Source organism: Vombatus ursinus, unplaced genomic scaffold (genome assembly GCF_900497805.2).
Source record: "Vombatus ursinus unplaced genomic scaffold, bare-nosed wombat genome assembly UNPS02014812.1, whole genome shotgun sequence".
Classification (NCBI taxonomy): domain Eukaryota; kingdom Metazoa; phylum Chordata; class Mammalia; order Diprotodontia; family Vombatidae; genus Vombatus; species Vombatus ursinus.
In genome coordinates, this window is record NW_020954590.1 from 45,945,653 (window position 1) to 45,973,237 (window position 27,585).

Genomic DNA, 27,585 nt, shown 5'->3' on the forward strand with positions numbered 1-27,585 from the left:
GGTCAAGATGGCAAGCATTTATGCAGTTATTGACTTCACATAGCTCCAACTAGTTACTGTGGATATTAGTTCACAGAATGTGTGTAGCCTGATTCTTACTTATCATCTGATTATCATGAGTTATTATATTAATTGAATTATATTAAGACATATCCCTCTTTCTTGACACACATAAGCAGAACTCCTCCCCTGTCACTCCCAGAAAGGCACTCAATCAACACTTCTGGATTCCCTGCCTTTGCTATTTATCCTCATACAGCAGCATAGCTTCTGTTCTCATCACTGATAAAAATTAACTCCACGTAGCCACACTTCATCCTTGGATTCACATTTAGGGCTTGCTGTCTTTTATGTCCTGGCAGCACCTATAAATTCTTCATTATCACTTCTTTGCTTTGACCTTCTTTAGTCCATCCCACTTCTCATATGATCAGTCATCAGTCCTTAGACTGCTAGCAAGACGGTACCAAGCAAGGATTAAGGAATGGAAAATAGCCCTCACAACTTTCGTTAAAGAATGCCATTAGGGGCATTATCAGACATTGTTTCCTTGGATTCGAATCAGTGCTTTTCCAAGACTGCCTCTATTACTAACTAAATTCTTTGGCCACTATAACAGTGATATGTATATATGTGTGCATGTGTGAATATAGTGTGTATATATACACGTGTACATATATACATGCATATATACATATGCATGTATATGTTTATATGTACAGAAGCACATAAATCCAGAGTAATATGTGTCATTGTTCATTGTTGTTCAGTGGTTTCAGTCATGTCTAGCTCTTTTTTTTTTTTTTTGCCTTTTAGTGAGGCAATTGGGTTAAGTGACTTGCCCAGTGTCACACAGCTAGTAAGTGTCATGTGTCTGAGGCTGGATTTGAACTCAGGTCCTCCTGACTCCAAGGCCAGAGCTCTATCCAATGCACCACCTAGCTGCCCCCAATGTCTAGCTCTTTGTGACCCCATTTGGGGTTTTCTTGACAAAGATACTGAAGTCGTTTGTCATTTCCTTCTTCAGCTGATTTTCAGATGAGGAAACTGAGGCAAAGAGGGTTAAGTGACTTAGCCAGAGTCACACAGCTAGTAAGTGTCTGAAGTTGGATTTGAATTCAGCTCTCCTAACTCCAGGCCTGGTACTCTATTCATTATGCCACCTAGCTGGGAAGAGTGGGCATATATGTGGTACACTATTACAGAGGCACTCACTTAAGAAACCCAGCAGACTCAAACCTCCAACACTGATGGCCTTATGCTAGAGGCTTGAGTTTGCTTTTTTTCATGGTGTCCTCATGCTGCTCTCCCTGGGTGCAACGATTCTGCTGAGCAGATTGCTCCACTGGGTTCCTGGGCCTTACTTTTCCCTGTGACTCTCCTTGCTACGTAGATGGTCTGGGCCTGATCTTTGCTGGGCATGGCATTCCCTGCTGGTTGAGTTCTCTGCTACAAGATACCACAGCCAGTGGAACAGTGAAGGGCAGGAGAGCAAAATCCTTCTTCCATTGCTGCACTCTAGAAATGGTTCAATGGAAAAGGGAAAGAGCATTTTTTTTCTCAAAAGCTAGGTTCTTACTTCACATTATGCTCTTTCCTTGACTGCCAGAGATGAATGATTGACTCCGCTCATAGAGAGGTGCTTTTTAAGGCCATCAGGTGCATACCTAATCTTTCAGTCAGACAATGGCTTAGCCATCCAGTAATTCCATCAATTTGATTAAGGCACTTCTGCACATCTCCTTAAGGAGTAAACAGGTATCCTTCTTTACACTTCTTTTCCTTCAGCTCATCAAAACATTGCAAAACAAGATGCCAATAGGCCACTCACAGTTTTTCCAACCTTTACAATCTGCCAATATGTCACTCAATATGACCCATGACCTTTACAAGCCCTAAATGCAAACCTCTACAAGTCTCAAAGGGGAAGACGTTAACACCTCATTGTCACTGTAATCTGAGGACTACATTGATCAGGGGCTCCCTGATTCCCGTTGAGTTCCCTGCACCCAATTTGTTTGGTGACTGGAGTTCTGGGCCTGGAGTCAGGAAAACTCATTTTCTTGCGTTGACATTTGACCTCAGACACTTCCTAGCTATGTGACTCTAGGAAAGTCACTTAACCCTGTTTGCCTCAGTTTCCTCTTTTGTAAAATGGGCTGGAGAAGGAAATGGGAAACCACTTCAGTATCTTTGCCAAGTAAACCCCAAATGGGGTAAGGAAGAGTTGGATGTGACTGAAAAACGACTAAATGACAACAACAAAAAATGACTGGGCATATAATTTGTTTTCAATTCTGTACTACCATAAGAAATGTGACTATAAGTATTTAGGTGTATATGGTACCATTCTTTTTTTAATTGGATTTTCTTTTTTTCAACTAACAAAAAATAATTTGTTTCCCTCTCATCTCCCTCACATCTTTGGTTAAAAGAAAAAAGAAAAAGAAAAAGAAAACCCTTGCAATAGATGTGCAGTTAAGTAAAATATCATACACATATATATGACAAAAGATGCAATATATATTGCATCCCGACTCTATCATCTCTCCATCAGGAAGCATACACTTCATCATCAGTCGTCTGGAATCATGGTTGCTGATTGTGTTGATTAGAGTTCTTAATGCTTTCAAGGTTGTTTATTTTATTGTACTATTATAAATTGTTCTTGCTCTCACTTTGTTCTACATAAGTTCATTCAAATCTTTGTGTGAGATGATTATTTATTTGACCTCCTTGAATTATATGTCTAGCAGTGGCATCCTTGGGACAAACTGTATGGTGGTTTTGGTCAATTTCTTAATGAAATTTTATTTTTGTTTTATATAAAGCACAAGGGAGTCTATTAAGAGGAATGTCTCTGGTTTTCTCTGTTAGTTGTGCCTGTAACATCTATTATAAACATCTATTATAGTTTTCTGTGTTAGCCAGCTCCCAGAGATAATGGAAAAATTTCTGGGAATAATGAAAAAACCCACCCAATACTTACTCTAAACCCCCAATCCCTTTAAAGTGACAGACACATCACAAGAACATAAAGGAAAAGATAGCTGGAATGACCAAGGATAACATTTGATGAAATTGATATAATTAATGGTAGGAGAACTCTCTGCAATGATAAATAATGTAATAGGGATATTTCTATTACCCTGGATTAATAAATAACTAGGCCACATTCTTTATGAATACACTTGAAAGTAACTCATCTATCATGAAACAATCTAAATGACAATGTGTTTCATCTTTTTCATTAGTTCTGATATCTATCCCCTCAATCCTGTGTTATAAGGATCGTAGGTCAAAGTAAATTGTTTTTAATGAAATTATAATTAAAAGGAGCTGAGTTGAGTGAATTCTGATTTTTTTTTAATTGTTGTTTAGTTATTTTAGTCCTGTCTGATTCTTTGTGACCCCATTTGGAATTTTTTTTGGCAAAGATACTGGAATGGTTTGTATTTCCTTCTCCAGTTCATTTTACAGATAAGAAAATTGAGGCAAACAGGGTTCAGTAAATTACCCAGGGTCACATAGCTAGTAAGTGTCTGAGGCCCAATTTGAACTCAGGACGAGGTGTCTTCCTGACTCCAGGCCCAACATTCTATCCACCTAGCTGCCCTAAATCCTGATTACTGTTATGACAGAGTAATGAATCAAACCAGCAAAAAGGGTGACAAGAGATCCTTTGAGTTCTGGGGTAGGAAAAAGATGCTATGTGACCCAGACCAATTAACTTCAGATATCTTTTCAGCTATTCCATTAGGAGGAAAGGAAATTTTATTTTCTTAAATATTTTATATTATTTTCAAATTTGTGTTGTTGCCTTTTGTTTTTATATTACCTTAATTTTGAAATATATTCTTCTTCCATTCTCTCCCCAGAGAGGCATCCCTTGTAAAAAAAAAGATTGAAAAAGAAAGAGAAAAAAATCAACACAGCAAAACTAAACACATCAGCTGAGTCTGACAGCATATGCCATGTTCCACATCCATAGACTCCCACTTCTGCAGAGGAAAGATAGTACATTTACTTCTTCTTCAGGGCCAACCTTGATCATTATAATTATAGTACATTGTGTCATTTTTTCCCTTTCTGTTTACATTGTTGATGTCATTATGTATATTTTCCTAATTCTGCTTATTTTATTTTGCATTGATTCATGTCTCCCCATAGTTCTCTATACACTTCATATTATCATTTCTTATAGCACAGTAATATTCCATTATATTCATGTACCACAATTTGATTAGCTATTCCTTGATTGACGGGTATCTACTTTGTTTTCAATTCTTTGATAGTACAAAAAGTGCTACTATAAATATATGAGATATTTTTATCTTTGACCTTCTTTGAGTATATGCCAAGCAGTGGAATCTCTGGGCCAAAGGGTATGGACATTTTAGTCAGTTTAGTTTTAGAATAGTTCCAAGTTGCTTTCCAGAATGCTTAGATGAATTCATAGATATACCAACAGTGGTTGAGTGTGGCTGTATTTCCACAGTCCTTCCAAAATTGACAATTTCCGTCTTTTGTCACCTTTGCTATTTTATTTAGTGCAAGTAAAAACCTCTGAGAGAACTGAGTTTTAGTTCTCTTATTATTAGTGATTTGAACAAATCTTTCATATAATATTTAATATTTTGTGATTCTTCTTAGGAGAACTATTTGTTCACATTCTTTGACCACTTATGGACATGGAAATTTAAAATAATGTACCTGAACCTACTAAGGTTGTCATGCTGATATGTTTGAAAGTGTCTTCTTTCATTTGGATATCCATGAGTGATTTTTGGAAGGAGAAGAAATTGGTGAGGCTAAAAGGAACATTAAGACAGTCAAGAATCAGACCTCCCCTGTAACAACATGTACAGAGGTGTGCATTAAATTACACTCATGATTTTCATTCCTGCTAAGAATTATTGGCTAATCACTTTGGAAGGGTATCATGTGGTGGTGAAACGAATGTTGGACCAGGCATCCGTGACTTTGATTCAAGTCCTTGTTCTAACATAAGTTGGGTGACTGAGCAAATAATTTAACTTTCCTAACCCTTAGTTTACTCATCTGTGAAATGAGATAAGCATATTTGCACCAACAATCTCACAGGGCAAGAATCATCTAGTACAATATGTGAAAATGCTTTGCAACAGTAAAAAAAGATGTAAATCTGAGTTACTAATATGTCTAAAAACATTAGAAATGTAGCAAATGGTTGTTCCTTTTGAGTTCCCTTTGAAAGATAATTCAATTGCAAAATCACTATTGATTCATCCTTCCTGCTACAAAATAAATCGTACCATTTGGAAATTTAAATACCATTATTATCTGAGAAAATCCAACTAAAGAATGAAAAAAGACTACAGTTCAAACAAACAAGAAATGATGATAGCGGAAGTATGAAAAGCAAAATTAATGACCCAAATTCTGCTTGGTCTTTCTTGAGTGTCCCAAATGTTCATTAGCCATGGCATACCTTAAAAGTATAAAACCTTCTCTTTCTCACATGGCTTAAAAATCTCTAATTACAAGTCAATTTAACAAAAAAAAATTTTTTTAAGCACCTACTAAGTATAAGTCATTATTGTTAGATAATGGAAGGAAGGAAGGAAGGAGCACTCAGATAGGTAAGAGAAGAACCAAGAGAGAATAATGTCTTGAAAACTTAGAGCGAAGAGAATATCAAGGAGAGGAGGGTGATCAACAGTGTTAAATATTGCAGAGGTCAAGGATGAGGATTGAGAAAAAGTTGATGGATTTGGCAATTAAGAGGTCATTAGTAACTTTAGAGAGATCAGTTTCATTTGAATGATGTTGAAAGCCAGATTGTAGAGAGTTAAAAAGAGAGTGAAAGAAGTGGAGGCACCTATTGTACGTGGCCTCCTCAAGGAGTTTAACGCAGGAGAGATACAAGACAAGGGTGAGGGTTGGAAATAGTTTTTTGAGGATGAGGGAGACATAGACATGTTTGTAGGCAGTAGGGATTCAGCCATTGGACAGGGAGAGATTGAAGTTAAGTGAGAGAGTGGAGATGATAGAGGGGGCAATGTGCTGGAGGAGACATGATGCAATGGGATCACTTGGGCATGTAGAATGTTGGCCTTGGCAAGGAGAAGGGGCACCTCATCATGTGATACAGGAGTGAAAAAGTCATAGTCACAGAAAGCATCTGGGTGATGTAAGATAAGGAAGAGAGGAGAACAAGGAGGTCTTGGCATATGGTTTCCCCTTTTTTCAGTAAAATATGAGGCAAAATTCTCAGCTGAGAGTTGAGAAGGTGAGAGAAGGGGAAGCCATGGGAGGTTTGAAAAGGAATGAAAAAGTTTAGAAGAGCCTCTGTAGTCAATGGAATGGTAAATTAATTAGGGAGATATAAACAAATTACCTAGCATCAATGAGAACCCAGTTGAGGTTATGTAAACTAAATTTATAGTGAATCTAGTCAGGATGGTTGAGTGATTTTCTCCAGCTTTGTTCAGTAGCACATATGTGGGAGCAAAGACAGTGGATGGTAGGAGTGATTTAATATTGAGGCTTGGCAGACTGCAATCAGTAATATAACAAGTAGACAAGGGGCTCAAGAGAAGATGACAGTAAACTCTATACTTGGTAAAGGGTAAAGATGAGGAAAAAAAGAGAGTGTGGCTTATGTAGGGGTGATGGCCTAGGAGAGAACTGAGGGGTCAGGGGACTGAAAGTCATATTCAATCAATCAAGAAAAAATTTATTAAGTGCCTACTATGTGCCAGACACCATGGTAGATACAGGGGAAACAAAAAGAAGCAAAAGATAGTTCCTGCCCTCAAAGAGCTCACAATCTAATGGGGGAGACAACCATTTCAAACAAATATGTACAAACAAGCTATATATGAGATAGAGAATAATTAACAGAGGGAAGGCACTTAAATTAAGAAGGATTAACAAAGGCTGCCTGTAGAAGAAAGGATTTTAGTTAGGATTTAAAGGAAGCCTGGGAAACCAGTAGGAAGAGATGAGGAGGGATAATGTTCCAGGCATGGGGGACAGCCAAAGAAAATGCCCAGAGCTGAAAGATAGAGTGTCTTGTTCTTGGAATAACAAGGAAGCCACTGTCACTGGAGTATGTGGTAGTGAGTAAGGTATAAAAAGACTGGAAAGGTAGGAGGGGGTGAGGTTATGAAGGGCTTTGAACAATGAACTGAGGATTTTGTATTTGATCCTGGAGGCAATAAGGAGTCGCTGGTGTAGACAAAGAGCACAATTTGTTATTGGAAGGCAGAGGGATAGGTGGAAATCTAATAGGTTGTGATAAGGGAATTTCAGAGTCCATGAACATCAAGTGGTACATTTAAGGGTGATGGCAAGATCAAGAGTATGATTATTTCTGTGTATGGCTAAGATGGGGTGGTAGAAATGAATAAGTTGATGAACTAGGAGATTAAGGTACTTGAGGAAGTATCAATATATATATTGAAGTCCCCTAGTATGAAGGGGGGAGTTGGGGAGGAGAGAAAGATCTTGAGCCAAGTACTGAATTCATTGAGGAAGGAAGGGGAGTGTCCTTGAGATTTGTAGACAATAGCTACTTGGATTTTGATTTGGTATTAGAGTCCTTTCAGAGTCTTTGAGTAGTTTAGATGAGAGAGGGAAAACTTGGAGCAGAAGGATTAATGATATTCTCCCTCCCTGAAGGTGGTACCCTAACTGTCCTTTGAAGGAAGCTAAGAATTTATTCTAAGTAGAGATAAAGAATGGAGTATAAAGTCTGGGAGGCAAGAAATAAGGATAGGGGCTATTTTAATAATAGTAACTGAGCAAGCTCTACAAAGACCCTCTTCCATTCTTTAATTCTTTTCCTCCATGCTGTTTCTCTTTCCTTTCACCCTTAAATCCTAGGTTCCCAATTTTAAGTATATTTTCCACTCTATCTCACATAGAAAAACCTGTTCTTTAATCTTTTATTCACACTAAGGAGTATAGAACCAATAATTAAATAATTATTTATGTAACAAATGTGTATTAATAATAAATTATGATATAAATAATAAATCATGTAATAATAGCTACAAATAGTTATGTTTTTACTATTGATTACATTTATAAAAAATTATATATTCAGTAAGTTTAACATATTTAATCATAGAAGATGAAAGGATTTAACATGTTAACTACTATTGGGAGTGGAGATTCTTCTGCTTTATTCAATAAATAGTATTTAATGAATTAGGGTGAGGGTTTGAGTCACCTGATTAATTAATAAAAAAGACTGTAATTTTATTAATTAGAAAGAAAAAACTCAAACATGACTCCCCCCAACCCTGATTTCTGTAGAGCTTAGGATAATAAGATCAACTGTTGAAACGAATTAAGTTGCAGGCCAAGATTTTGAGTGGTAACCTACAAATGAATGTGGTCTACCCCAAGTTTTGCTACATCAATATCAAACAAAGAATAAACCAGAAAGAGACATACTTGCCAAAAGTCTTTCTCACCATTATGGAAGATATTTGACACAGAGTCCAATTGAAAGTCAGGTTCCCTAAGATAAATTGCTCCTCCAGTTAGCTCTGTTTGTAGACACTGATTGCACCAAGACCAGAAACATTGCAGATCCAGAATCATGCAAACAATTTCTCTAGCTACTGAAATTTCAGGCTTCATCCAGCAGATGGGAGAGGATTTTCGAGGGGTGGGAAATGGAGACCAGACCTTTAAGATCACATAAGTAGGCAGTCACCTACTTGGCTTATGAGTAAGACTAGATTTAGACAGTCGACTTTTGTACAAAACACCAAATTTTAATACAAGGATGACACAGAAACAGCGACTTTATGAAAAAAAAAACCTTTCAAAACCTGACCATGTGTAGAATTTAAAGTGTAGACATAGTCCATATGTATATATGTAAGTATGAATATGTAATATTTAATTTATAATTATTTCCAGTTATTCATTTCCCGCCCCAAATGACTGCCTCCTTGTAACAAGAAAAACAAGCACAGTGTATGTAGCATCCTATGCTTTTAGTATCCCACCTCTTTACCAAAAGAAGGATGAAAAGAAGTGTGCTTCCTCTTCTCTTCTCCAAAGCCAAAATTGATTATTATAATTACTCAGCACTTTGTTTCATTTTATGCAGTCTTGTGTGTGTGCATGTGTGTTACTGTAACCATGCTTATTAATCTCCTGATTTTCTTATTTCACTCTGACAGTGTTTTTCTGATCCCTTCTATTCATAGCTTCTAATGGCAGTATTCCATTACATTCACATACTGCAATTATTTAGTTATTCTCCAACCAATAGGTCCCACTTGGATTCTAGCTTTTTCAAAACTTTAATATGTTTGTGCCTAATTTTTTTCTCCATAGGATAAGAGAAGCTTCTACTTCATAAGAGTGCCATTAGTAATCTTAGTCAATTATTTACATGCTTTACTTTCATCTGAAAGAACGGTTAGGGTTTTGTGAAAACACTGATCTTTTGTAGGATCTTTTTCTCTTTGCGTATTAATGGTTTCCCCCAGCATTGTCTTGCATGGGTTTTCTTTGTTGGATAACTAAAGTCAGCCACTCTTCCCAATACATTTCCCTGATCATGGTTAGAAACAACTTGTCTTTTTGTTAAAAAACAAATCAATTTCTCCAGAATATCTCAAATTGTTTCTCCCCTTATACATGTATATGACTTTGACTGCTCCTAACTACTTCCTGTTCTACTGCCAGGATATGATGACTTCTGCCTGAAAAGTTAAAAAGGAAAGCTCAATGGCACTATATGTATATTTTGCAAACATATCATGGCTTCCTAATGATCTTACTGGTAGTGAAACTGATCCCTTTCATACCTATGAGGTGTGAAATAGTGAACAAGGAAGACAGTGACATCTGTTCTCTCACATCCAAAGCTAACTACAGCACTAGAGGCAAACCCTTTGCAGGAGTTTCTAGGCCTTTTCTAAAAATATAATCACTCCAAATACTTTGCATTAGCCATTTAGACAGCACTATGGGAATTGAACTGTCTAAAATTAACACCTGATTAGTCTCCCTTTGCTTCTTGGGCAGGGTGGAGATTATATGTCTTGAGGGAATCTAATTTTATCAGAGTATGAAGTCAGGAAAATTCATTCGAAAGATTCAAGTTGAATTTGTCTCTTTAAATGTTGATTTTGTTATGTAGAATGCTTCCAAATGGAATATACAGACATACACATGGGTCTGTTGAGGCAATGGTACAGGGAAATAGAGTAGAGGATACATTGCATTTGAAATCTGGAGACCTTGCTTTGAATCTTACTACCTATACTTACTGGCTGTATGACCAGGGAAAAATCACTTCTCTGATCCTCTGTTTCTTCTTCTATAAAATGGGGATAATACTTGTACTACTAATTCACAAGGCAGCTGTGAGAAAACAAAATAAAACAAACAAAGAAAAAACCCTAAAACATTGAGGGTCTATTTAAAATATTACTATTAACTCTTTAGTTTCTATAACGTATAAAGATTAAATCCAGGATAGTATGTACCATTGTTCTTTGTTGTTCAGTCTTTTCAGTCATGTCCAACTCTCTGTGACCCCATTTGGGTTTTCTTGGCCAAGATAATAGAGTGGTTTGTAATTTCCTTCTCCAGCTCATTTTACAGATGAAGAAACTGAGGCAAACAGTTAAGTGACTTGCCCAGGGTCACACAGCTAGTTGTTGGTCCTTCATTTTCAATGAGAACCAATGACATCATGGGGTGATGTTTTCACTCGTGAGTGAATTGGATTTAAGTGAGGCAGAATTGCATAAAGTCTTCAGCCTCACTCTCTCCTCCAGAGTCATTGAAGACAGTGGCAAGACAAAAGTCAGGACAACTGGTGGTGGCCTGAAGTGCAGTGGATGACCTTGGTATCTTCAGTGTCTGACCAAGCTCTAAGCGCTCCGAAGCACCTGCTTCAGTCATCTTCATGGCCATTGGAACAGATTGTTCTCATCTACCCATTCTGCTGGAGGAAGTCTTCACATGCTTGGGGTAGACATCACCCTAACTCATCATGGGTCTGAGGGTGGATTTGAATTCGGGTCTTCTTGACTCTAGGCTTGGTAATCTATCCACTGCACCATCTAGCTGCCGTAATATGTGCCACAGGCAAGATCAATTAGAGCCAATTCTTATGACTAAGAATAAAAAAGAGCAGGGGTGCGGGGAGGGAAGAGATGTGGCGGGGAAGAAGAGGAAAAGTTCCGTAAAATCAGTCAATGTATTTCAAAAGTCTGAAGTTTTATGCAGTGTTCCATACCCACAAAAGAGTGGGGAGGAAGGAAATACCTTCTCACATCTCTTCTTTAGGGCTATCTTGTCCTCTATAATTTTGTGACACTCAGTTTCTGTTGGTTTGTGGTTGTTCTTTCCATTTATATTGTTGTAGTCATTGTGTATACTGTTTTCTTGACTACTTCATTTTGCATCAATTCACAGAGATTTTTCCATGCTTCTCTGTATTTTTAATGTTCATAATTTTTATAGCACAATGATATTCTATTACACTCATGGGCCCTAATTTTTTAGTCATTAATGGCCCTCTTTTTTGTTCTAGTTCTTGCCACGACAGAAAGTGCTATTACAAGTGTTTTTGTGTATGTGGGACCTTTTTTTTTGTCAGTGATCTCCTTGAGGTGTATGCCTGTCATGGAATCTCTGAGTTAGAGGGTATATACATTTTAGTCACTTTATTTGTATAATTCCCAATTGTTTTGCAGAGTGGTTGTATCAATTCAGAGCTCTATCAATAATACACTAATTTATGAATCTTTTTATAACCCCTTCAACATTGAATGCTCCCATTTTGGGGGCATCTTTACCATTTTGCTAGGAATGAGGATTCAGTGAAGTGAGACTTCAAACAACCTCAGTGTTGTTTTGATTTTTATTTCTTTTAGCATTAGTGATTGGAAGCATTCTTTCATATGGCTGTTAATGGTTTGGAACTCTCTTGAGAACTGTTTGTTCAAATTCTTTGACCACTTATCTCTTGGGAACGGCTTTTGGTTGTTATGAAAACTATTTTAAATAAAGACTTATTCCCTTTGACAAAATATACTACTTCCTTAGATGTGTTAATTTTATTTGTATAAAAATGTTTCAGTTTCTTGCAGTGAAAATTATTTGTTTTATTTCTTGATCTTCTGTTCCTTATTTAAGAATTCATTCCTTATCCAAGTCATATGTCTTTCTGAAAAGGATAAATCAATCAGTCAGTTACTGGTTTCATTAAAGTCTTGTGCAGAAATGTTTGAATTTCCACTAATGTTTTTTAATTTCACAGAAACATCCTGCACCAATATTGAATAAATAATTCTAGGTGATCATTGATTTAGAGTTGGAAGGTACCACAGAAGTTATTAGTTCAATACTCTCACTTCACAGATGAGGTCACAGCGACATGGAAAAAATGAAGTAGCTTGAATGCCAAGGGTTACACAGGTGGCAAGTAGCAAATGGTGTTTCATCTGAGCTCTTATGCTCCAAATCAGTCATTCTTTTCACTGTCCTATACTTCCTGTTCCAAATCTCTTATTTTACCAATGTGGAAAATGAGGCTCAGAAAGTTAAGTGAGCTTCCTAGCACTACATATTGATGTTCGAATTAGGGTGAAGGAAGATTTGATTCCCTCCCCACCCAGCTCAGTTGAGGTATCACAGATGATGAGAAATCCTCCTCTCCCAACACACACACATACACACACACACACATGTAAAACCATACTACAAATACTTTCTTTTTAATCAGTTCTTTCTTCGGCAGTGGATAGTATCTTCCTTCATAGGTCCTTTGTAGTTGATTTGAATATTTGTAATACTTGGAATAGTTTAGTCATTCATAGTTACTCTTCACACAACATTGCTGTTAACTGTATACAACATTCTCTTGGTTCTACACACACACACATACACACACGTGCCTAATCAAAGCATAGAACCTCACTTATGCTACAAAATAGTAGATATATAAGCAGATATATAAGCATATATAAGCATAACTTTAATTACTAAAACTTAGTAATAGTTTTTCTCTTCCACGGAGAGTGTTGTTATTCAGTCGTTTCAGTCAAGTCTAACTTTTCATGACCCCATTTGTCTTTTGGGGTTTTTTTTTGGCAAAGATACTGGAATAGTTTGCCATTTCCTTCTCCAGCTCATTTTACTGATGAGGAAACTGAGGGTTAGGTGACTTGCCCAGGGTCACACAGCTAGCGTCTGAGGCCAGGTGTTGCTAACTCCAGGCCCAGCACTCACAGTGCCACCCAGCTGCCCTACGGTTTCTGCATTAGGAGAAATAAAGTTTATTGTTTCACAGAACAATGTGTTCAAAGTATAATGAATCAGTCCTTTCAATGAGCCTGTGACCCTCCTTTAGAATGTCTATTAACTAAGTGAGAGAAGGTTGTGACAGCCGATCCACCACCAGTAGTCCTGTCACCTCTAACTCATTTCTTAACGCCATTTGCCTCCAGTTTTCACCTTGTTCTTCCTTCATTGTCTATTCATTTATCTCTACTGTACATGTCCTATTAGCAGAACACTGAGGCCTGCAGCTTGCCATGAACATTCCAATTATGTTCTGAGATTCAAATTACTTGGCTTCATTTTCACTCCCAACATTGACTGTTCGTTCCCTGGGAACTTTCACATGCTTTAAAAAATTCTGCTGACCAAAAAAACATTGCACTCTCTCTTGTAGCAAAATGAAGCTTTCCTTTTTGGTTAGGTGAGGTGAGGCCTCCCCAAAGGGGAATCTTGAGGACTTACTTGCCTGAATTCCTGATAGCTGTAGCTATCATATGTGTCTGTTCTGTTTGATCTCCCCCCTACCCCACCCCCTTGGTTGCTAAATTTATCTGCCTTCTTGGCCATAAAAGGCCAGGTCCATGGCCCTGACTTTCTCCTGACTACAGGCATTATTTTTGTACTGGCCCCCAGGGTCCAGTCTTTAGCCCTGCCTTTTTTTTTTTTTCTTCAATTCAACTTGGGTGGATTCTGCATTCTGTCATTCAGTTCCACCACTACATCGGAACCTTTCCACCATCATTACTCATTTGGACTCTGGTAAGTAAGTGTGACATTTTCATTGAAGATTGTGCTTATTTTGTGTGTGAGTTTAACAAGCCTGGATTGATTGTAGCTCCTTCTGTCTTCCAAGACCAGCATTTTGTTGAGGGACTTGTGGAAACAGCAGAGAAATAGAAAGGTGAAGTTATTGGAGAAAAAGGAGAGTGGAGCAGGGGGCCAGTTTTATTTTATTTCATTTTATTCTGGCATAGTTATTCTTACTGAATATTGTACTAGGTTTTTTGTTTGTTTCTTTTTTTTTTCATTGTGCTAATTTTAAAATAAACTATTGCTGGAACTACAGGGAGATAGAAATACCTTTCTGTCTGAGCAGTGTAAATCTGAGCTAATTTACTTTCACCATTTAAAACAGAGTAGTTGGGGGGGGTAGTTGGAATTCTGTAGAATCTGAAATGAATAAGGGAAGCTGAAATCCCTAGGCTTCATTCTCTTTGGTTAGGCACACAGAGAGGCAGATTAATTCTCTGAAGCCACTGTCAGAAAATTTCCCTGATATTGTTGGAGGGGAGCAGGATATCTTATAATGATTCTTCCAAGACAGTAAATCATACCAAAGAGTTAACGATCATGATCCCAGGTTTAGAGCCAGATGGGACCTCTGGTATCATTTAAATTTAACTCCGTTGTTTTGTAGAATTAGAAACTAAGGCTCAGAGAAGTGATTTTCTCATCACTTCTCTGTACTACTCATAGAGAGTAACCAGCAGAGATCTCAGACTCAAAACCAGGGCCTTTTTCTGTTTCCAAATCCAGGGCTGCTTTCACTGTAAGGGTGCTAAAATTAACGACTTCTGCCAGTCAGCCCATTAACCATTTACACCTGCAGAAACATTGTTAGTCTGCACGCTTACAAAGACATTCTGGCCTCAAAGTTAGTATATCTCCTTAAGCACCTATCTTATCAGAGGCAGCTAGGTTGTGCAGTAGATAGAGTGCTAGGCCTGAAGTCAAGAAGGAATGAGTTCAAATCTGACTTCAGCTACTTTTTAAAAAAAAAATTTATTTTTATTTTCAACACTCACTTTCGTAAGATTTTGAGTTTTAAATTTTCTCCCCCTTCCTCTCCTCCCCTCTACCGTAGATGGTGTGCAATCTGATATAGGCTCTACTTATACATTCATATTAAGCATATTTTCACATTAGTCATGATGTAAAGAAGACTTAGAACCAATGGGAGGGACCACAAGAAAGAAGAAACAAAACAAAACAACAAAAGGAGAGCAAATAGTATGCTTCCATCTGCATTCAGACTCCAAAGTTCTTTCTCTGGATGTGGAGAGCATTTCCCATCATGAGTTTTGGAGTTGTCTTAGAGCTTTGCATTGCTGAAAAGAGCTAAGTCTATCAAAGTTAGTCGTCACACATTGTGGCTGTTACTGCGTACAATGTTCTCCTGGTTCTCCTCACTTCACTCAGCATCAGTTCATACAAGTCTTCCCAGGTTTTTCTGAAGTTTGCCTGCTCACCATTTTTTATAGCACAATAGTATTCCATTACATTCATATACCACAACTTGTTCAACCATTCCCCAATTGATGGGCATCCCCTCAACTTCCTCTTTGCCACCACAGCAAGAGTTGCTATACATATTTTTATACATGTGGGTTTCAGATACTTTCTAGCCACACTAGTGACCCTGGGCAAGTCAATTCTATTTGCCTCTATTTCCTCAATTATAAAACTGGAGATAATAATAGCACCTACCTCTCAGGGTTATTGTGACAATCAAAAGGGATAATATTTGTAAAAATGCTTAGCACAGTGCCTGGCAAATAGGAGGTGCTTGATAAATGTTATCAAGAAGTAATTAAGGCAGTCATGCCTTAGCAGGTAATATAGACATTTTTCTTACTAGGAACCCCTCAGATATTCTATTTTATGGATTTTCTTTAGTAGATTTAGAAAATAAAGATGATGATTTTTTGGTTTGGTTTCAGACCATGAAAACAACTTTTTCAAAAAAATCATACGTTGAATTTAGTTCTAATAGAATTTGTTGTTGTTCAGTCGTTTCAGTCACATCTGACTCTGTGACCCCATTTGGGGTTTAATTGGCAGAGATACTGGAGTTGTTTGCTATTTCTTTCTCCTTCATTTTACAGATGAAGAAACTGAGGCAAACAGGGTTGAGTGACTTGTCCAGGGTCACTCAGCTAGTTAGTGTCTAAGGTCAGATTTGAACTCATGAAGATGAGTCTTCCTGACTCCAGGCCCAACTGCATCAGCTAGCTGCCCATTGTAATAGAATAATGTAGGTTAGATACGTCTATGCTTCAAAGGACGACTGCTTTGTGGGACAGCATACAATAGGGAATAGAGAGTTGGACCTGGGTTCATAGAGCCCTGGGTTTGAATTCTGCCTCAGACACTCAGTGGCTGTGGCATGCCGAGCAAGTCAATTTCTCAGAGTCTCAGTTTCCCATGGAAAAGGAAACTTCAAGGTTTACAAAGTGCTGCATATTCATTGCCTAATATGATACTCCTAATACCCTGTGAGGTAGGTGCCTTTGTTATCATTTCCAGTTTTTATAGATGAGGAAACTGAAGCTCATACGGGTTAAATGACTTGTCCAGGGTCACACAGTCAATCACTCAGAGGTAGAATCTGAACCCAAGTCTTCCTAACTCCAAATCCAGCATTATATCCCTAAGACCATGTTTCCTCTCTATTACTATACCATATGTCCTTAAATATGAAAAATAAAAATGATCTTTTGGTGTAAAAAGAAGCACTAAAAATAGACTAGGGCCAAAATGCGTCACAAATATATGCATATCAAAATAACTTATACAGGATATAAGCTCTTAACACCTCCTTTGGTTAGTTGGTCTTTGGCTTTTAACACATAGCATGTAGTAACATAGGCTCTTATAAACTCCAGGCAGATGAATTCTACAAATGTCCCAGCTCCTTAATCTCAGTCATCTAATCTCATACCTTTAGGGCCAAGTGCCCGTGCTCTTTCTTCCCAAAAACTCACCCCTTTCTGATAGTTACTATGATTTTCTAGTTCCACTCTGGTGGGGTGGACATGGATGGGTGACATCATCTAGCCTAGGGGTGGGGAATCTGTGGCCTTGGGATCACATGTGGCCCTCTAGGTCCTCAAGAGCCAGTCCTTTGACTGAATCCAAACTTCATAGAACAAAACCTTTTATTAAGGGGTTAGATTCTAGCCTGTTCCACTACCTCTAGTAGAAACTCCATTCTATTGTTAGCAAACTTCCTTTCATTCTTGACCATATAACAATAATAATAGCATTTATTTGGTGCTTACGATGTGCCAGGCACTTTTACAAATATTATCTTATTTAATCCTCATAATAACCCTGGTAGATAGTATCATTATTATCCTGTTTTTAAAGTTGAGAAAACGGAAACAAACAGAGGTCCAACGACTTACCCAGGGTCATACAGATTGGGAAGTATCTGAGGCCAAATTTGAACTCAGATCTTCCTGACTCTAAGGCCAGAGCTCTATCCACTAAGCCATCTAGGTGCGATTATTATTCCTTTCACCTTCTTACTCTAACTGAAACCTGACTGTAACCTGAAGACACGGCATCCCTTGCGATCTTTGCCACTGGAGGACACTTGACTTACAGGGTTAGGGGTGTATAGACAGGCATCCTTGTTCCTCACTTCTATTTCTAGACTATTCCTTTACCTCCCCTTTCTCCTTAATGACCTTTCCTCTTTTAAAGTACATGCAGTTTGCTTGTATCATCCTCTCCTCTTTCTTGTTGGAGTCATGCACTATATTCTGGGTCATTCAGCTTTTTCAAAGCCTTTACAATTTAGCTCATGGCCTTATTTTCCATAACATTCATTGGCATCATCTTTAGGAACATCAATATGCATTTCAACAGTCTGTAAAATCCTGATCTTTTAGTTCTTCAACATCCCCAACTCTGCAAACCTACTCATCTCCTCCAGGCACACATCAACATGGTCATATCTTAGACCTCCTCCTCCTCCTCTCCCCTCTCTCTCTCTCTGTGTCTCTCAGTCTGTCTCTGCCTGTCTCTGTTTATCTCTCTTTGTCTCTCAATCTCTGCCTCTTTTCTCTCTGTCTTTCAATCTCTGTCTCTGTGTATCTCTCTCTCTCTGTCTCTCTTTTCTCTCTGTCTCTCAAGCTCTTTCTGTCTCTGTTTGTCTCTATTTATCTGTCTCTGTCTGTCTTTCTCTCAGAATCACATTACCTCTGGAACTTGAACTAGATGAGTACTGAAGCTTCTTCCAGCTTTACAATCCCACTAAATTTCCTCAATTGCTTAAAATTAGGCCTCTAATGAAATAAATGGTCTTCTTTTTTTTTTTTTAACATACCCAATCCTCCTTTACTTCTCTGGCACTTTTGACACTATTGACTCGGCTAGGGTAGGCTCCTCCCTTGGTTCTTTAGAATCTCCTACCTGTTTATCATACGCCCTCTTTCTCATTTGTTGACTCATCCTCTTCCTGACACCTTGATATGAATATTCTTCAAACATGTGTCCTTATTTACGTAGGCAGCGTGGCACAGGGTCCCAAATATTTGGTCTGGTGTCAGGAAGCCTTTGCTTGATATACTACTCAACAACTGTCAGAGTTTGTGTGACTATGAACAAGTCACCTTTCTGAGTGTTTCTTCATCTGTAAAATGAATATAATGAAATTTACTTCACTCGTTGATATAAAACTCAAATAAGATAACATATTTAAGTGTTTTACAGATTTAAAAGTGCTAATTGAATGCTTTACTGATGATTCTCAAACATAATAACAAATAATGTGAAAATAAAAGGTCCCCCTCAAGCATGTGTCATATACGTTCTCCCATAGGCTTCCAGAAGGGTAGACTAGCAGACAGGTACCACGCATGAAAGGAGACTCTGTGGCCAGATCATACGTGTGGAGAGCACAAATTTATGGACACTTGTGACCAGGGTGCACACACAGCAAGGGCAATTCACATGCCTGATTCTGAAGAGCCATCCATGTCATCTGGTGATGTCCACAAATTGCTACCTGTTGGGTGTGGCATCATTTCCACCAGATGTCACATTACCTCCATTTTCTAGTGTATTGGCTCATCTAGTTATCTCTATTGGTATCATGATTGCTGAGTTGTTCTTTGATATCATCTGCAAGGCTTGAGCTATAGAGACTCTTCAAGGCAGTTAATGTGCTGCTCTCTGCTTCTATCTACTAGGATGTAGTATTTGCAAAGCTTTTCCCTGTTATAGAGTACTACAGTTTGGTTTTTTTTTTAACTATATGTCAGCTACGTAGCACAGTAGATAGAGTGCCAGGCCTCGAGTTAGTAACACTCATTTTCCTGAGTCAAATCTGTCTTCAGACATTGACTAGTTTTGTGACCCTGGGCAAGTCACTTAACCTTGTTTGCCTCAGTTTCCTCATCTGCAAAATAAGCTAGAGATGGAAATGGCAAACCACTTTAGTACCTTTGCCAAAAAAACCCCAAATGGGATCACAAAGAGTCAGACATGACTGAAACAACTGAACAATGACAAATCCATAATACAAGTATTAATAACACATCTATATAGAATTTAAGGTTTATAAATCACTTACCAATTTTCACGGAGCATTCATTGTATTAAGGTCTGGGCACTACATTTAAGGAAGAATATTGATACATAAGCTAAAATACATTCAATATAAGGTGAATAGGATCATAGGATTCAGAATTCAATAGGTTCTTAGAGATTGTCTTGTCTAACATTTTACAAATGAGGAAACTGAGATCAAGAGAGGTTAACTGACTTTTTGAAGACTACATAGGTAGACAGTGACAGTGAAAGGATCCGAGCTCTTATCTCTGTTTAGGAGATGAAATCTGCCATTTGTAAGAACATGGTTCTATGAAAAATTACTTTACTTGGACTGAACTGAAAATTTTCACAATTTTGAAAACAAGGAGAAAATTTCCCAGCGATTAGGATAGAAGACAAAATAGTGCAACTAAGTAGAAAAAAACCAATTAAATCATCTTAAGAAATATAATCTTAAACTAGCTTGACCAATGCCAAGGGGAACAGCTCTGTGCCTTGCTCCAAAGAAGGACATCATGGAAAGCATTGCAGCAGTTAAAAATTTTATTAAACCTTCTATGTTGTTGTTCAGTCATTTCAGTTGTGTGACTCCATTTGGGGTTTTCTTGGTGAAGATGTTGACGTGGTTTGCCTCTTCCCTCTCCAGCTCATTTTACAGATGAGGAAACTGAGGCGAACTGGGTTAAGTGACTCGCACAGGGTCACACAGCTAGTAAGTCTCTGAGGCCAGATTTTTTAACTCAGGCAAATGAATTTTCCTGACTCCAGGCCCAGAGTCGATGCACTACCTAATAGTCAATAAACATTTATCAAGTACCTACATAGTGCTAGGCCATATTTGAACTCAGGAAGAGGAGTCTTCCTGACTGCAGGCCTGACACTCTATCCCCTGCACTACCTATATCTAGGTCTTAGTTTCTTCATTTGTAAAATGGGGTGTTAAACTAAATAATCACTAAGATCCCTTCTAGTTTCCAACCTGTGATCTATTTCTGTTCCTTGCTAAAAGGAATTGGAGGTGGGAAGGGACAGGAGATGATGGCTCAAAAGTGAAGCAGGCAGCGTCAGGAGATATTTTGACAACCCTGGAAGTCTTGGAGTGGAAGCTGGATGATGGTTTGTCAGGGAATGATGTGGAAGGGATATTCATGAACCAGCTGGACTAAATGCCTTTGGAGGTTCCTTCCAACTCTAACTTTCTCTAAGTCATGCATCTAATTTCTGGCAGAGCTCTAACTAGAATCCAGGTCTCCTGACCATCTAAATCAAACCCAAGTACATTCTCTTCATTTCCCACCCTGCTGCCCTTCTTTGAACTTTCTCGTATCCCCTTACCCCATCTCCTCCCTCTCCCTCACTTTTCAGCTTCTTTTTGTATGTTGTTTTCCCCCATTATATTGTAAGCTCCTTGAGGGAAGGCACTGTCTTTTTCTTATTTGTATCTTCAGAGCTTAGCATGTTTGCCTGGAACATTTTAGGCACATAATAAATGTCTTTTGACTGACTGGCATTCTCATTAGTGCTCAACAGTGCTCTGAAATATTCTGATTTACACCCAATTGGTAAGTTTTGCTTGGTCATCTTATTTTTCCTTTTAACTTCCACTGACCAAGTCTTATTTTACAGTCTTGATGTAGTTTTCCAATAGAGAAGTAAGGTTGTTGTTGAGTCGTTTGAGTTGTGTCCAACTCTTCATGGCCCCATTTTCAGTTTTCTTGGCAAAGATAATGGAGTAGTTTGCCATTTCCTTCTCTAGCTCATTTTCCAGATGAGGAAACTGAGGCAAACAGGATTAAGTGACTTAGCCAGGGTCATACAACTAGTAAAGGTCTGAGGCTGGATTTTTTAACTCAGACAGATGAGTCTTTTTGACTCCAGGCCCAGAGTCACGGCATTACCTAATAGTCAATAAATATTTATCAAGCACTTACATAGTGCTGGGCACTGTGCTAACCTCTGGAAAGGATATTAAGGTCCAAGCTCTGGAAAGGATTTTAGGGTCCTTTCTAATTCTATATCTAAGAACCTGTGATCCCAAGGAGTGCCAGTTAGCTTCTTTGCTTCTGGGCATATACTGGAATATACTGGAGATTACGATCATCACTGAATGTTGCATAGTGATATTTGTTCCTATAACCTTAATCTCAGTATTTTGAATTGGGTATAAAAAGTGCAACCTTTTAGCTACAATGGATAACAATAGTCAGCAGTTATATAGGATTTTAAGGTTTGCAAAACTCTTTAACATATGTCATCTCATTTGATCCTCACACCAACCCTAGAAGGTAGAGTAGGTGCTATCATTAGCAATGTTTTCCAGATGAGGAAACTGAGGCTGAGAGAGGTTAAGTCACTTGTTCAGATTCACACAACTAGTATCTGAGGGGGGATTAGAACTGAGATCTTCCCAACTCCAAGCTCTATCTAATGTACCATCTAGTTGAGAATTATTGCATGAGATTTATCAAGTTTTGAGGAGCTGTTTTTTAATGAGGTAAAGTTAGGTGACCTTTTCTTGATGAAATTTATTGGGTTTTTATGAAGCAATAGGGGTTAAATGACTTGTCCAGGGTCACACAGGTAGTAAGCATCAAGTGTCCAAGGCTAGATTTGAATTGAGGTCCTCCTGACTCCAGAGCCAGTGCTCTATTCACTGAGTCAGCTAGCTGCCTCTCTTCTTTTTTTTTCAAATTTTAATTAATTTATTTTGAATTATCAACAATCACTTCCATAAGCTTTTGAGTTTTAAATTTTTCTCCCTCTCCCTCCCTACCTCCCTTGCCAAGACAGCGATGCAATCTGATACAGGCTATACATATACATTCCTATTAAACATATTTTCACATTAGTGATGTTATAAGTAAGAATTAGAACCAATAGAAGGAACCACCAGAAAGAGGAAACAAAACACAACAGAAGGAAAAAAAATAGCAAATAATGCGCTTCAATCTGCATTCAAATTCCATAGTTCTTTCTTTGGATGTGGATAGCATTTTCCATCATAATGCCTTTGGAGATATCTTAGATCCTTGTATTGTATAAATATATTTTTTTAAGAGAGACAATTGGGGATAAGTGACTTGCCCAGAGTCACACAGCTAGGAAGTACTATGTGTCTGAGGCCAGATTTGAACTCAGGTCCTCCTGTCTCCAGGGCTGGTGCTCTATCCACTGCGCCAGCTACCTGCCCACTGCCCCTCTCCCTGATGAAATTTAACTCCCTAAATGACTACCTTGTTTTGGTTTTGTCTCTGTCTCCAGGTGACAAAAGGATAGTCATTCAGAAGACCATTTAGAGAGTTTCCTTAGATGTGACCACTTCAATTGTCCCATAACAGGAGGTGAAGTACTCTAAGAAGAGTATCATCTTCCACATCTAATATTAATGGGGTGATTTCCTCTTTTATTGGAGGAGAATCTAAGGAAGAATAATACCCCAGTCAAAATGAAAATGTTGCTTCCTGGATTTAGCTTCTCATCTATCTATTAAAGTGGTTTTCATTTTCATTTTCTTTCTTTTTTTTTTTTTTTGTAGATCATCTGTCCCCTGAGACCCCTGATTAAACCAGACCTCCATAAAGAACTGTACAAAGTAGGGGCCCACTATGTCTTTGCCTTTCTACCAGAAGTACCATGAGCACTACGACCGAGGGTACCGCAGCAAAGATCTTCGGTCCACCATGAGCCAGTACCAACAGGAGAAGAAGAGCTCCGCTATCTACACTCATGGCTCAACAGCCTACAGTCACATGTCCTCTGCCCACCACCAGGCCTCTGAAGCCTATGGCTCCTCGGCCTATCGGCAGGGCTCCCAGGCCTACAGTCTTGGATCTACAGCCTATGCCTTAGGATCCGAAGTCAGTAGTAAAGCATCCTCAGCCTATGATTATGGCTACAATCTTGGGTAGGTAAAAACAGAACGTTAGGGAATGGGGAAAAGATATGTCATTTCAAATAACTCTCTGAGATGATGATTTCTGTCCTTCCTAGTTATCGTAGCTATTTGGTACATGGAATAGAGACAGGGGTTCCTCCTTTCTCTGGGAAGCCTGACTGTATCAACCTGTCAAAGGCTCAGCCTCCTGGGGTGGACAGTCAGTCGCATGCTGGAGGTGGCTGGACCTCTGCTCCTGTCTGTCTCTTTCCCTTTGCGGTCATGATGTGCAGCGTCTTCCATGTTTGCACGCTGGGATCTTGCTTGAGTTGTAAACTGTGATATTTCTCTTAGCAGGGAAGCTTTGCCAGATGTTAGAAGAGAAGCAGTAGTAGACAAAGAAAACAAGATTTAAACTCTCATAATAGGTTTCCTGGCTTTAGAAATGCTGCTGTCTACATCAAGGTCCAGCACAGCACTTAGAACAATCACTTGGTGAGAGAAAGGAGGGAGTGTAGCTGTCTTTATTCCATTTATCAGTGGAGAGTCAATCTGGTGATTCCTCTGGCTTTATTTGAGTAACAGGTATCATATCTCATTTCCTTTAGATTTAAAAACTTGTGTTTCCTTTTTTTTTTTAAATATTCAGTCACTCAACAAAAGCTCTAAGAGAGCATAATCATAGAGTGAATTCAGGAAATGATGACTAGTCCAGATTGACTAGAGCACAAAGGCATGAAGAGGGTGCTGAGAGATGAGGCTTAATGGGTACATCAGGGTCCAATTGTGAAGACCTTAGAAATTAGCTCCAACCTTCTATGTTAACAGAATTTTGAAAAGCATAAAGGATATACAAAGATAAGTTAGATATTCAAGACGTTTAGGATAGGGGAAAATACAGTAACACAAAATCAATAGATAGTAGAACAAATAGAAAGATTTCTATCTAGAAGGGACCTTAAAGGTCTTCTAGTTTAACTCTCTCAGTTTATAGATGAACAAATTGATAATTCAGAGGATGAAGTAAATTACCCAAGGCCACATAGGTAGTAAGTGGCATAGCCAGGATTCTATCCCAAGTAGAATGACTACAAATCCAGTACTCTTTTTAGCATATCAAACAATTCAATAAGTGTGTTGTTGTTGTTTAAGTTGGCTGTTAGGTGGTTTGGTGGCTAGAGACCTGGCCTTGTAGTTAGGAAGACCTGTGTTCAAATCTTCCCTCAGGTACTCTATCAGCTATGTGACCAGGGGAAAGTCATTTAACTTTTAAACTCTCAACTTCAGTTTCCCCATCTGTGAAATGGGGATAATAATTGTGCCTACCCCTCTCAATTGTTTTGAGGATTAGATCAAATGGTACGATGTATGTAAAGGGCTTTGCAAACCTTAAAATACTACGTAAATGTTAACTGTGATTTCCCAGCAAGGCGCTGTGCTAGGTGCTGAGCATACAAAGACAAAAAGAAGATGGTCCTCGTCCCCAAGGAGTTCATCATGTTCTACAAATAACTCTACTAACCAGGTGAATGTGAAAGCGCAATTAAGCAAAGTGCCAACCAAGCACCAGAGAATTCAGAAAATGGAGATTCTTTCTGACAGCCAGATCAGAGAAGGCCTCATGGGATGGGGAGTGAGTCTCAGCCTTGGAATGAGGACTTGAAGGATGAGTAGGAATTGGGTGGGCAAGGGAGAGCCTGCAGGGATGAGGAATTCATAGGGAACAGACAGCCTGAGCCAAGGCACGAGGGCAGGAGAGCACAGGGGGAATTCAGAGAATGATGAACAGGCCTGATTGACTACAGCATAGGGAGCTGAAGAGGTTGCTCTGAGATGAGGCTAATGGGATAGGCTGGGGTCCAAATACCAGACTGAGGAATGTGGCCTTATGGTTTCATGGTTTAGTTTTAGTTTTGCCCATAAATAGAGATAGACTGTGCTGAAAATCTACATTTAACAGAAATAATACATATACATTATAAAGTAAAATTTCAGAATTAAGGTGAATAACTAAAATAAAAAGTCCCTTTTTTTGCATAGTCTACATGTGTTACTGAAATAGGGGAGGGGTAGCCCCACCAAGCCCCCTTGTCCTGTCATTTTAATTCTCACAAAACTTAACTCCATCAAAATCTGGCCCTGTAACACATAGCTCCGTATGTATCTGGGAAGTTAAAACATGTTCTGGAAAGAAAAAAATTGGTTTGATGAAGGTGCTTGCTGGAATGCTTGAGGGCAGAAATCTCTTTGCTTTTGGAATATGGCCCAGGATGCAGGGCTGCCATTTTCTTAGCTCAGTCACTGAACTCTTGGCAGCTGCTGCTATGTTCAGCCAGGATCTGTTAGTGTAGACCTGGAATTTATGAGGCGGTAGTTCTGGAATCCCAGTGTTAAATGGAACAGGATCATTTTACAGGCTTCTTTTCACAGGGTCAGATTCTGCCTTGGGATATTCATATTCATAAGTGTTGGCCGCAAATTTAGAGCCATCTTCAGGGTAGCAATGTAGGCAGTGGCTTCAAGTGGCTTGGCTGACAATACTCACCACTTTGAAAAAATAATTGGGGAAGAATTAGTGACATGTTTTTTTTGCCTAAAAAATGCCCTGTATCTGTGGTCAAAAAAAGCCCAAACCCAGAAGGCTCCCCTTGATAAGGAAAACAGCTGTTGAGTGCTAAAGGAGGAAGGCACCATAGATATCCATTTTCCTGTACTGCCTGTGCTCAAGGAGCCTGAAGAAGATAGGTGTTTTCCATAACACGTAACCATTAATCATTAATGTGAAAGTCAGATTAGAGCTGTAACTCAGAAGACTTATTTGCTTTCTTGGCCATTGAAGAAATTCCCAAAGAATATTATGTATTAAACATTCATGAAATTTCATGTCTTCTTAATTTGGTTCCTAATATCATGTAAAAATGTAAATTCTATGAGAAAACCTAGTAGATAATATTTATCTGTCAGTTTAGCTATTATCTTAGACATGAATAATGTGCCTTCGGCATGTTTATATATATATATATATATATATTTTAAAAGCTTTTTGTAAGTACGCAGCTTCTGGAATTCTTAGCCATTTCCAAAACCCAGATAAGGAACCTCATGGGAAATGAGAATTATATTTCGAAGATAACCCTCACAACTCTTTCCATTCCTATTTATCTTTTTTTTGTTGTTGTTTTTTTAAGCAGCCTTAGTAGAATGATAGTAAAAACATATATCTGACTCGTTTGAAATGACTTTTGTGAAAAGCAATACCCAGTTCCCAACCTGTATTCATACCATCAGTTATGTAGGTTTACTGAAGTTTCTGGGCACAGAACAACAACTGATCAGGAAGCCTCCACGTCCAAATTCTAATATTGGGCATGGCTAGAATTTGGCCTGAAAGGACCTTAAGCTAATTAATGTCAGGGCTGAGCCCTTCCTCACCTTCTCTCCCCAAAGGAGTCAGGTGCCTTGCTGGCATTTCCTGTATTCATCCCAGATAGTCACCTTGGAATGTATTTCCCACTATCTGTTTCCTAGAATTATAGACTGTTTGAGCTGGAAGAGATCTTAAAGGTCATGTGGTTCAATCTTTTCACCTTTGTTCCTCTAAGTTAGGAAAACCAGATTCCAGAGTTATAACTAGGAATTTTTTCTCATCAGGCAAAAATAATTGAATAGGGGCTAAGGTTGAGATGGGAGTGACATGGAGGGTAGTCCAGCTTTAGGAGAAGGTCACCCCTCTCCTCCCCCTAGGATTTAGAGGGAGGAGTGCAGGGGGACCTCCACTGGGACAGGACTCTGGGGATAAGTCTTTTCAGTCAGTCCGTCAACTAATCAGCGTTAACTAAGTACTTGATATATGCCAGGAAATGTGATTAGCTCTGGCAAAACAAAGAAAGGCAAAAACACATTCTTTGCTCTCGAGGTGTTCACATTCTAATTGGTGGACAACATGCAAATAACAGAGTACACACATATATACTGTGAATGGAAAGTAATTTGTGAGGAGAGGGGCTTGGAGGTGGGGGGATAACTAGGAAAAGACTCCTGAAGGAGAGTCTGGAGGGAAT

General features: G+C 38.6%; 1 protein-coding gene across 1 annotated transcript in view; it reads left to right on the plus strand.

Annotated features, from left to right (window-relative positions):
* The first annotated feature begins 13,714 nt into the window (after positions 1-13,714).
* The window catches only part of LOC114053942 (myomesin-1-like), a 158,884-nt gene continuing 145,013 nt past the window's right edge, over positions 13,715-27,585 (plus strand). Inside the window, exons 1-2 of the mRNA XM_027877082.1 lie at positions 13,715-14,067; positions 23,186-23,554. Coding sequence (XP_027732883.1) covers positions 23,256-23,554 — 299 coding nt within the window. The 5' untranslated portion in view covers positions 13,715-14,067; positions 23,186-23,255. The remainder of the gene's footprint in view (positions 14,068-23,185; positions 23,555-27,585) is intronic.